Source organism: Hemibagrus wyckioides, linkage group LG08 (genome assembly GCF_019097595.1).
Source record: "Hemibagrus wyckioides isolate EC202008001 linkage group LG08, SWU_Hwy_1.0, whole genome shotgun sequence".
Classification (NCBI taxonomy): Eukaryota; Metazoa; Chordata; class Actinopteri; order Siluriformes; family Bagridae; genus Hemibagrus; species Hemibagrus wyckioides.
In genome coordinates, this window is record NC_080717.1 from 22852330 (window position 1) to 22865427 (window position 13098).

A 13098-nucleotide genomic window follows, 5' to 3' on the forward strand; every position below is an offset into this window, starting at 1 on the left:
TTTGACCAATTTACCATCAGCTACAGACGCTGAATCCATTGATTCCACCTTGTTTTTCTTACTGACTTGCACCCAACTTTTCCTTCCTTCCTTCCTTCCTTCCTTCCTTCCTTCCTTCCTTCCTTCCTTCCTCCCTCCCTCCCTCCCTCCCTCTCCTATACAGTAGGCGCTTACATGTTAACCAATTTGCTTGTACTTCAGTAACTTACTGCAACTCACAAACATAATAACTGAACATTTGATTCCACCTTGTTTTTCTTACTGACTCGCCCCAACTAGGAAACTCGGAGAGCTTAAAGTAAATGCTGAATTTCCCACTCGTAATTACGACTTTGTGGTGATGTTCAAGTGCGTGTAACTAGTAAATGCGATCTTTCCGACATGTCCCATCATTTATCCCAGACTGGAGATACAGGAGATTGCTGTGGATGGAAAGCAGTTAGAAAGCATGAAGATGGCTTTGGACTGCAATTGTCACTCGAGTCTCTATCAGTAAATAGCTGATCATTTTCACACAATAGACTTCATGTTATAACCTCCTGGTTACGCAAGTGCACCATTTTTGACCATATAGTGAGGGAATGATTTATAATTACACTATCTGGTGTCACCTAGATGAGGATGGCTTCCCTTTTGAGTCAACGGAACTGAACTATGTGACACACATTCACACACTCTTTCATATCTAGGTGCAATTTAGAACAGCTAATCTAATCCACCGACTTGAACGGTGGGAGGAAACCAAAAAATCTGGAGGAAATGCACATGACACTTGGCAGAAGATGTAAAAACTCCATGCAGACAGAAACCTGAGCTCCGAATTGAATTCCGGAAGTCCCTGGAGCTAGGAGGCGTCTCCGGATCTCGCATCACATCATCACAGGTGGACAGTGTAGAGCTCTCCTCCACTCCACTCCATCACCTTTATTACTCTCTCTTCTTCCTGTCTTTTTCTTTTACTCCCTCTCTTTTCTCCAATCTTCCTATTTCTTTTAAACTTTTTCTCTCTCCCCTTGATTATTTCCTATTCTTTATTTCTTGAATTGTTTGATATAAAAAAAAACTGAATCCTGCTCTATTTTTAAATAGAAATATCTGAATAAAACTGCTGATTTATTTCTGCTCATGTTACGCAACACTACATCTAACATTAGAGATGATGGACGTGTCCACTGGTTTTGAAAATCCAACTGCTTTACTGTATACTGGACAACAGATTGTCCATGGTGCCAATGCACATGTGTACAAACACAGAGGTCTTTCCTAAAGTCTACTGTACAATTCTTATACACACATGACCATAACTGCTCATCACACGTCTCTCATCTCCTTCCTCCTTTCTTTCTTTCTTTCTTTCTTTCTTTCTTTCTTTCTTTCTTTCTTTCTTTCTTTCATTTCTTTTCTTCCTTCCATTCTTTCCTTCCTTCCTTCCTTCCTTCCTTCCTTCCTTCCTTCCATTCATCCATACTGGCTCTCTCTCTCTCTCTCTCTCTCTCTCTCTCACTCACTTTTTATAAATCCACCCTGTTCTCTCTCTCTCTCTCTCTCTCTCTCTCTCTCTCTCTCTCTCTCTCTCACTCACTCACTCACTTTTTATAAATCCACCCTGTTCTCTCTCTCTCTCTCTCTCTCTCTCTCTCTCTCACTCACTCACTCACTTTTTATAAATCCACCCTGTTCTCTCTCTCTCTCTCTCTCTCTCACTCACTTTTTATAAATCCACCCTGTTCTCTCTCTCTCTCTCTCTCTCTCTCTCTCTCTCTCTCTCTCTTTCACTCACTCACTTTTTATAAATCCACCCTGTTCTCTCTCTCTCTCTCTCTCTCTCTCTCTCTCTCACTCACTCACTCACTTTTTATAAATCTACCCTGTTCTCTCTCTCTCTCTCTCTCTCTCTCTCTCATTTTCTTTTTATAAATCCACCCTGTTCTGTCTGTCTGTCTGTCTCTCTCGCTCTCTCTCTCTCTCTCTCTCTCTCTCTCTCTCTCTCTCTCTCACTCACTCACTTTTTATAAATCCACCCTGTTCTGTCTGTCTGTCTGTCTCTCTCTCTCTCTCTCTCTCTCTCTCTCTCACTCTCTCTCTCTCTTTCACTCACTCACTCACTTTTTATAAATCCACCCTGTTCTGTCTGTCTGTCTGTCTGTCTGTCTGTCTCTCTCTCTCTCTCTCTCTCTCTCTCTCTCTCTCTCACACTCACTCACTTTTTATAAATCCACCCTGTTCTGTCTGTCTGTCTGTCTGTCTGTCTCTCTCTCTCTCATTTTCTTTTTATGAATCCACCCTGTTCTCTCTGTCTGTCTGTTTGCTGTCTGTCTGTCTCTCACTCTCTCTCTCTCTCTCTCTCTCACTCTCTCTCCCACTTTATCACACATGTCTAATCTAGAGTTTCTTATTATTACAGCCTGTACTATTTCTATAGGGTTAATCTGTACATTAATCTCAGACTTAATCCGTAAAAAATAATAACTAAATAATGGGAAAAGGTAATGTGTGTGTATGTTTTGTTTACGTATATGCATTCTTTCTTACTTGTGATATATAATGAGTTATTGCCTTGTGAACTATTAAGTCTTAGTTCTTCCTGTTCTCGTGTTGTGTCTTGCTGTGACACGAAAATGTCCCCTCAGGGATTAATAAAGTACTCTAATGTAGTGTGTTTCTACGACATGGATGTGGATGATATGAATATGAATCTGTTCTGTTTTGGAAGGCAAATCTCTAAGCTCATATGGACCCGCTGATGGATTTGCTGTGAAAGAGCAGTGAGTCCCCGTTCTGCCCTGAAGATTGTATCCCAACACTTATAGACCTCCACGACACTTATTAAACGCATTATATATTCTGCATTTGTGTTCATTTCAGGTTTGTTGCATTCGCTCCCCTCGAGGCTTTCTGTAATCAGTGTTTGTTTTGCAATTTATTCAAAAGCATCTTGCTGACTAGAATTTTTTTTTTCCCATTGCATTGCTTGTGTGTTTTCCTGTTTTATAGCTACGTGAAAAACTAAGCTCTAATTTGCATTTAGCTGTGCAAACACAAACACACACACACACACACAGCTATTATTCATGTCTCTATGAAGCTAATCATTACATAATGCTCAGCTAATAAAGAACATGCAGGAATAGACACATTTACATAATGCCTGCCTGAACAACTCGCTCATTTCTGAGGAGTGTAAAGGAGTGTTAATCGATGCAGATTCATGCTAACACATCCGCACACGAAGACACGCCGCCAGCTGAAATAAAGTCTATCAGCCCTGAGCGTTGTTCAGCACCGAATAATTAGCTTGCTGCTTAGTACTCGAATGTTTGTCTTGAATATTTTTCATTAGATAGTAACTCTTAGTCAGGAGAGAGAGAGTGTTTCCTGAACACTTGTCAATTTATTTTCTTACAGCTTCATCATGTTTAAGTGAAGATTACATGGAAACGATTCACTCATTGTGGTGTCCCTCTGGTATATCACTATAAGAATTCCTGAAGTGTGCACACATGCTGTCAGAGAGCGTGGGGGATCGTTCAGCAGCTGATGCTAAATGTAATTGTAGTTGTGTGGAGGATTTTCAGAGGAATTAAACCAACACTACTGAGAGAAATATTCACATGGGCAATGGTGTTGTCTAGTTTCCACCGTCATTCTCAACACAGTTAAGCAAGCTAGCTTGCACCTCGAATTGCCAACACACACACACACACACAGAAATCAGCAAATTCTTTTTTTTCTTTTTCTTTTTGCTGAAGAACTGTTGTGACAGCGAATAACAGCTGGGAGAGTGAGATTGCACGAGCTTCCTGGAGATGTGCCTCCTCTTAACTAACGACAAAAATACAGAAAAGTTTTTTTTTTCTAAATCTACTGCTTTATGTATGTATATAATGTAATATGTATGTATATAATGTAATATGTATGTATATAATGCTTTATGTATGTATATAATGTAATATGTATGTATATAATGTAATATGTATGTATATAATGCTTTATGTATGTATATAATGTAATATGTATGTATATAAAGCTTTATGTATGTATATAATGTAATATGTATATAATGCTTTATGTATGTATATAATGTAATATGTATGTATATAATGCTTTATGTATGTATATAATGTAATATGTATGTATATAATGCTTTATGTATGTATATAATGTAATATGTATGTATATAATGTAATATGTATGTATATAATGCTTTATGTATGTATATAATGTAATATGTATGTATATAATGTAATATGTATGTATATAATGCTTTATGTATGTATGTAATGTAATATGTATGTATATAATGTAATATGTATGTATATAATGCTTTATGTATGTATATAATGTAATATGTATGTATATAATGTAATATGTATGTATATAATGCTTTATGTATGTATATAATGCTTTATGTATGTATATAATGTAATATGTATGTATATAATGCTTTATGTATGTATATAATGTAATATGTATGTATATAATGCTTTATGTATGTATGTAATGTAATATGTATGTATATAATGTAATATGTATGTATATAATGCTTTATGTATGTATATAATGTAATATGTATGTATATAATGTAATATGTATGTATATAATGCTTTATGTATGTATATAATGCTTTATGTATGTATATAATGTAATATGTATGTATATAATGCTTTATGTATGTATATAATGTAATATGTATGTATATAATGCTTTATGTATGTATATAATGTAATATGTATGTATATAATGCTTTATGTATGTATGTAATGTAATATGTATGTATGTAATGTAATATGTATGTATATAATGTAATATGTATGTATATAATGCTTTATGTATGTATGTAATGTAATATGTATGTATATAATGTAATATGTATGTATATAATGCTTTATGTATGTATATAATGCTTTATGTATGTATATAATGTAATATGTATGTATATAATGCTTTATGTATGTATATAATGCTTTATGTATGTATATAATGTAATATGTATGTATATAATGCTTTATGTATGTATATAATGCTTTATGTATGTATATAATGTAATATGTATGTATATAATGCTTTATGTATGTATATAATGCTTTATGTATGTATATAATGTAATATGTATGTATATAATGCTTTATGTATGTATATAATGCTTTATGTATGTATGTAATGTAATATGTATGTATATAATGTAATATGTATGTATATAATGCTTTATGTATGTATATAATGCTTTATGTATGTAAACTTTATTTTTTAAATTTGATTGTATTTCAATAACTTGCTGCATTAATTAAAAAAAAAAAAACATAATAACCCAAAATCATCTTCTGAGACGAATAAACACTTTATTCATCAAACACATAATTTCATCAAATTTACAGTCAACTACAGACACTGAGTCCATTAATCCCACCATTTTTCCTTAGTGACACGCCCCCAAGTTGGGGCTCAAAGAAAATCCCACTCGTAATTACGTTTCCCACCCGTAACTACGACATTGTGGTGGTGTTTGTGTGCGTTCAACTCGTATGTGCGATCTTTCTGACGTTCTTTCAGTTCACACTCCTTTGACAGATGCACACACACACACACACACACAGAGAGAGAGAGAGAGAGAGAGAGAGAGAGAGCTCATATGTTCCCATAAGTAAGCTGTGTGTTAATTTGTTTAGGAAGGGATTTTTTTTAATCCTCACTGCATGCTCCCTCCAAACCACGCCCACAGCTGCCTCAAACGTAAACATAAACATTTCCATAATGTTAATTCTGTAGATTAAAAAAGCCTACCTAACTCATATTTATAACTTTTTTTATCCTAGAAATTTTGAAGAACTTGATCTTCAAGGATCTGTTATAGTTATTCTATGTTAAAAATATTTAAGAACTGTGAATGTTGTCTGAGCCTGATACTTTAATTATTTCATGAATCAAATTATTACACTTTGGTCATTGATTGGTCAGAAGTTGATTAATTTTATATCATCTTACCATAACCTGAGGTCCAGTCAGCATTTCATCACCAGGTCCAAACACACATACACTATATTGCCAGAAGTTGTTAGTTCCAGTGAAAGGAACTCTTAATGCTTCAGCTTCAAACCAAGACATTTTGGACAATTTCATTCTCCCAACATTGTGGGAACAGTTTGGGGATGACCCCTTCCTGTTCCAGCAATGCCAAAACTGGGATGTTGGCCTTTACATGCACATGAATTTAATATAGAGTTGGCCCACCCTTTGCAGCTATAACAGCTTCAACTCTTCTGGGAAAAAATTCCACAAGGTTTAGGAGTGTGTTTAAGGGAATTTTTGACCATTCCTCTAGAAGTGCATTTCATTTATGAGGTCAGGCACTGACGTTGGACGAGAAGGTCTGGCTCTAATTCATCCCAATGGTGTTCTATCAGGTTGAGGTCCGGACTCTGTGAAGTTCCTCCACACCAAACTCGCTCATCCATGTCTTTATGGACCTTGCTTTGGTCACTGGTGTGCAGTCATGTTGGAACTGGAAGGGGTCATCCCCAAACTGTTCCCACAAAGTTGGGAGCATGAAATTGTCCAAAATGTCTTGGTATGAAGCTGAAGCATTAAGAGTTCCTTTCACTGGAACTAAGGGGCCGAGCCCAACCCCCGAATTCGATGATTTGGAGGGGTGTCCCAAAACTTTTGGCAATATAGTGTATATACCCTTCCTAAAAGGTTCTTTACGTAGAAACACTTTTGTAAGGTTCTCCTCTCACACCCAGACTTTAAAAACACATTAGACCAGAACATCTACTTGAATATTCTAGGCTAAATCGGTCAAAAATGGTTCGAGTGGAGTGTTTTTGTGGTTCTCACTTCGGTGCTGAGGAGCACAGCAGTGAAGCAAATCTCTCAGAGACTTTTCCATGGTGTCACCGTTTAGCATGTTCTCTGACATACAGCTCCAAACCGAGAGCCTGAGGCGGAAGCTGCGCCGTTTTCTCTGACGCACATCTCGGCTCATTAAACAAAACCTTATTCATGAGCCGATTCTCCACCGTCCCAGACACTGATTATGAAACATGGATTCCGACCATAAATCTTGGGCCTGGAGAAGTGGATTACACTAAGATGACAAAATCTCACCGAAGCCTGAAACACCTTTAAGCTAGCGGAGGTGGACCGTTCGGAACGGAATAAAATAAATAAATAAATAAAATACTTATCCATTTCATATCCTAGCATAGTAAACAAAAATGTGTATTTTATCTGGAACTCATTTCTCAGATGTAGCACATTTTGTTGTTGCCCTAGAGCAGAATCAGGGACGGACAGATATAAAGGTTTAGATTGCATCCAGACTGCAGCATCATCGCTTCTCTTCTCTCCTTCTCAGGGTAGAGTTACTGCAATGTCCTATCAGGTGTACGGTGTTCTATGCATAGCAGAGGAGAAAGGCAGGAAAACGAGAACTCTGCATTTTGAAAGGGAAGTCTGTGACACAGGAGGCACAGATAACAACCATGACTTGAAGATCAGGTTTTGGAAAATGTATAAGATTTATAAATATGAGCTTACATAACCTTTATTAACTTCCTAGGTGCAATTTTTCCAGTAGCACACTGCTCCTCGCTCCCTCAGATCCACTAGCACTGCCCCACTGGTCCCACCATCTCTCAGGGGAAGAGGTAGGTATACATCTAGACTCTTCTCTGTTCTGGCACCAAGGTGGTGGAAGAAACGTCCCCTAGATGCATGTACAAAGTCACTGACTGACTAACTAGCTCTTATTTTTCCCTGGTTTTATGTATTGTTAAATGTTGTACATATTTAAAAACAACTCAGATTTAGGCTAATAGTATCCTAAGTCTGTAACCTATTGAACCAGTGTTAACGTATTCATGGATAGAGACTTTAAAGCACAATTTATTTTAGCGCCTGTCTGCAAAATGGAATTGAATAATTATTATTATTTAAAAAAAAAACCCAAACAAACAAAGTGGCAGATAAATAAATTGAAATGGGTAAAAATGATTGTATCATCTTAGAATTTAAATAATCTCATTGTTAAGTATGAGGTCAATTGTTCCTCTATCTATTTATTTATTTATTTATATATAAAATTCAGTCCATTCGGTTGAAGTCCCACTCAATTTTCATTGGCTGATACGGTTAACCAATCACAAAAGGTATTTCATATTCCAAGTTTGTTCAGCCAGTAACAGGACAGAGTTTGGGGGGAGAGAGAGAGAGAGAGAGAGAGAGAGAGAGACAACCAGAGACAGAGAGAGAGAGAGAGAGAGAGAGAGAGAGAGAGAGAGAGAGAGAGAGAGACAACCAGAGACAGAGAGAGAGAGATTGAGAGAGAAACAGAGAGAGAGAGAGAAACAGAAAGACAGACTGAGGGATAGACCGACAGAGAGAGAGAGTGAGAGAGAGAGAGAACCAGAGACAGAGAGAGAGAGGGAGGGAGAGAGACAGAGGGAGAGAGAGACAGAGAGACACAACCAGAGACAGAGAGAGAGAGAGAGAACCAGACAGAGAGAAACAGACAGAGAAAGAGAGAGAGAGATTGAGAGAGAAACAGAGAGAGAGAGAAACAGAAAGACAGACTGAGGGAGAGACCGACAGAGAGAGAGAGGGAGGGAGAGAGAGAGAGAGAGAGAGACAACCAGAGACAGAGAGAGAGAGAGAGAGAGAGAGAGAGAGAGAGAGAGAGAGAGAAACAGACAGAGAAAGAGAGAGAGAGATTGAGAGAGAAACAGAGAGAGAGAGAAACAGAAAGACAGACTGAGGGAGAGAGTGAGAGAGAGAGAGAACCAGAGAGAGAGAGAGAGGGAGAGAGAGACAGAGAGAGAGAGAGAGAGAGTGTAAGACCCAAGCTCTTGTTAGTTTAGACCCAGGTGCTAGTATGATGTTAACACACCGCTCAAATCCTCCAAAGGACACTACATTTTTACCAAATAGTTATATTGTTATAAAACCATATCATCTTCTATTGTTCCTTTACCTGCTCAGTGCAGACCAAGTAAAAGTTTACGAGTTTAAATATCTATTACTAAGTGCAACTGTTATTAAAATGAAAACCTCAGACAATAATAATAATAATAATAATAATAATACAGAATTGTTATAAAGATAAAAACCTCAGACTCTTATACAGTCAGACAACGTTATATTTTCAACTTTATATTTCCTTTCTCCATTGTCTTCTTACAGTTTACATACAAAATCCCCCCCATATGGATCAAAAATGTAAATCAGCAAATCCCTCCCCCTTTGTGAATTCACACGTTTCAAGTTGAGGCTTTCCCAGGGTTAAGAATGAGACCCTTTTTTTTTTCCAACCAAATGAAAGACATTAAAAAAAAACGTGATCACTGAATAATAAAAACTAAACATTTTTTTAACAGCAACAGCTCAGTAACAGGGAAGAGAGTCCAGTGCTCCGGGGAAACACAGCGTCCACAGAGGAGAGCCCACAGACCAACGCTTGCACATCCACACAGACCCACGGTCACGTGAACATGCGGCTTAAAGAGGAACCTGCGCTGTGGGAGCGTGACTTAGCAAAGTGAGGAGAAGACGGCAAGACGGTGAATGAATGATAAAAGACAAACAGGTCGGTCATAAGAGGCTGGAGACAGTTAAATTATTATTATTATTATTATTATTATTATTATTTTAAAGACAAATGAACAAGAGAAGGCCAGCCTCTCTGATTCTATAAAACAAATCATGAAGGCACAGCAAAAGAAAAGGAACAAAAAGAAAAAAACAAAAAAACAAATCGGGGATCGGTAAAACAAATTGGCCATACTTATTATATAATTTCTCTTCTTTTTCAAGTGTGTGATGACGGAGTGCTGTTCTGAGAGTGTGTGTGTTTGTGTTCAGTTCGGTACAGCCCTCCGTGCCCTCGCTCTCTCACTCAGAGTTAGTCCGTCTCCGCGTCCTGGCTCTCACAGGTAGAGCTCTTTATCTAGGATGAGCTGCAGGTTCTCTCTCAGCGCTTTGAAGCTGGGCCGCATCGCCGGCTCCAAAGTCCAGCACTGCTTCATGACGTCGTACACGGCGGGGGGGCAGCCGTCTGGGGCGTCCATCTTATAACCCTTTTCCACACGTGGCACCACGTCTTTCAGAGGCTGAGACATTTTAAGGTAAGTTAATTTGTGCAATTAAATTCGTTTGAGGTTTACAAATATAAACAAGTGTATGAATGAATAAATGAATGAATAAATGAATAAATAAATAAATAAATAAATAAATACATACTGTATTTAGTATTTTTCTGCTATATTTTGTTATATTGTGCTATATTTTGTAATATTTTATATTTTGTTATTTGATATATTTTTGTACCCTAATTTGGGTATTTTAGTATTTTTCTGCTATATTTTGTAATATTTTATATTTTGTTATTTGATATATTTTTGTACCCTAATTTGGGTATTTTAGTATTTTTCTGCTATATTTTGTAATATTTTATATTTTGTTATTTGATATATTTTTGTACCCTAATTTGGGTATTTTAGTATTTTTCTGCTATATTTTGTAATATTTTATATTTTGTTATTTGATATATTTTTGTACCCTAATTTGGGTATTTAAGTATTTTTCTGCTATATTTTGTAATATTTTATATTTTGTTATGTGATATATTTTTTGTACCCTAATTTGGGTATTTTAGTATTTTTGTTATATTCCTTCCTATTTTATCTATTACCTGTGTTTGTGGATACTGCTGGAAACTGAATTTCCCTTTAGGATGAATAAAGTTTCTATCTATCTATCTATCTATCTATCTATCTATCTATCTATCTATCTATCTATCTATCTATCTATCTATCTAAAGCTCGCAACAGACAGAAATGTGGACTACTCTGCCCCCTGCTGGACACTACCATGTGTTGCGAGTGCAGGAATTGCAACTTACAGATTTTTTTTTTAGTTATACCCAATTTTTAGAATATTGATTAATATAAATAATCAATAACAGTATGATGCATTAACAATTTATTTTTACATTTTTGAAAGAATGAAACCCTGTGTATAAAGTTATGAAGTTACACTTAATGCTGTAGACGATCTGTGAAATAAGTTGTGCTACAGCAGTACCAAGCTCTCTCTCACTTTATCTCTCTCTTGAGGTTAATGCAGTTCATTATGTTATTGAGAAATTGCAAGGCTTTAAGGCCTGAAGACTTTCCTGTGGTGTAAATATGTAGCTTTACCTTTGACAGAGTCATAGAAAACAAGTACACATTTTTTTACTGGACAAATTCCGGACCAAATATTATAGAATACTCACAATTCTTGGGTACGGTACACGGCCAAAGGAGTAGATCTCCCAGAGCAATATTCCATAACTCCATACATCTGACTTAGTGGAGAATTTCTGTTCACATCACATCACACACACACAGATACACACATTTAGCTACAATCTTCATGACAGGTGTCTCCAATTTATCTGGCTATTCAGACACAGAGACACACAGACACACATGGGTACTTACAGACACACACAGTGGTACTTCCAGACAGACACACAGGGGTACTTACAGACACACACACAGACAGAGACACACAGACAGAGACACACGGGGTACTTACAGACACACACAGACAGACACACACAGACAGAGACACTTCCAGACAGACACACACAGGGGTACTTACAGACACACACAGACAGAGACACACAGACAGAGACACACGGGGTACTTACAGACACACACACAGACAGAGACACTTCCAGACAGACACACACAGGGGTACTTACAGACACTTCCAGATAGACACACACAGGGGTACTTACAGACACACACACACAGACAGAGACACTTCCAGACAGACACACACAGGGGTACTTACAGACACTTCCAGATAGACACACACAGGGGTACTTACAGACACACACACACAGACAGAGACACTTCCAGACAGACACACACAGGGGTACTTACAGACACTTCCAGATAGACACACACAGGGTTACTTACAGACACACACACACAGACAGAGACACTTCCAGACAGACACACACAGGGGTACTTACAGACACTTCCAGATAGACAAAAACAGGGGTACTTACAGACACACACACAGACAGAGACACACAGAGTGACACAGACACACACGGATAGACACACACACACACTTGCACTACCTTTTCTCTCAGGGCTTCAGGAGACGTCCATTTGATGGGCAGCTTCGCCGTGTCCTGAGTGGACGATGCCTCCTTGGTCAAACCGAAATCACTGACTTTAGCGATGTTGTCCTCCGAGACTAAAACGTTCCGAGCTGCCAGATCTCTGTGGACGAAGTTGTTAGCCTCCAGATAGGCCATGGCCTCACACACATCCCTGCACAGAGAGAGAGAGCATTCAATCCAACTAGTGTTAAAATCATTACAATGACCGGTCACTGAATTCATCCAAATGAATTACACCACACATCATTCTTCCTGCATTTTCAATCTAATCTTTATCTGTAGCGCATGTTTTTCTGTACAGAACACAGACCTGAAATCCTGTTTACTCTAAACTCAATTAAAAGATTAAAGGATGTCAGTAAATGTTTGAGATTTATTCAGCAATGAACTTATCAGTCTTTACGTTGGTACTTTCTTCATCATTCACATATGAAACTTAGAGACTAATGAAGCAGAATTTTGGTTTTATGGGGCTTTATTTATCACTGATTTTAAAAAATAGCAAATATTTAACAAGTTTTTATGGTTTGCTTTCATTTGACCAGACATTTTAGGTTTACATGACATTTATATTGTTTATTTCTTTAATATTACTTTAATCATTATAAAACTACTTCTATACTTTATTTAATTCACTGCTATTATTTTATTATTTATTTATTATATTTATTTATTATCTGCCCATTTTAGTCATTTATTTTGACTATTGTTTCTTTATTTCAGAAAATAAAGCACTCTGAGCTGCATTTAAATGTATCTAATCTGCTATTATTAATAATAATAATAATAATAATAATAATAATAATAATAATAATAATAATAATAATAATAAGCTTATGCCTAGTTAATGCCTGATTATGGATGCATACCACAAAAATAAAATAATAATTATTATAAATAATAAAAATAATACCGGTTTTCTA

At 36.8% G+C, this 13098-nt stretch overlaps 1 protein-coding gene across 2 annotated transcripts in view; it reads right to left on the reverse strand.

Moving 5' to 3' along the window:
* Positions 1–9113: 9113 nt before the first annotated feature.
* Positions 9114–13098, reverse strand: part of csk (C-terminal Src kinase) — a 32668-nt gene continuing 28683 nt past the window's right edge. For both annotated transcript variants that reach the window (XM_058397447.1, XM_058397448.1), the window contains exons 11-13: positions 12131–12326; positions 11270–11356; positions 9114–10103 (exon numbers count right to left, since the gene is read on the reverse strand). In XM_058397447.1, coding sequence (XP_058253430.1) covers positions 9921–10103; positions 11270–11356; positions 12131–12326 — 466 coding nt within the window. In that variant the 3' untranslated portion in view covers positions 9114–9920. The remainder of the gene's footprint in view (positions 10104–11269; positions 11357–12130; positions 12327–13098) is intronic.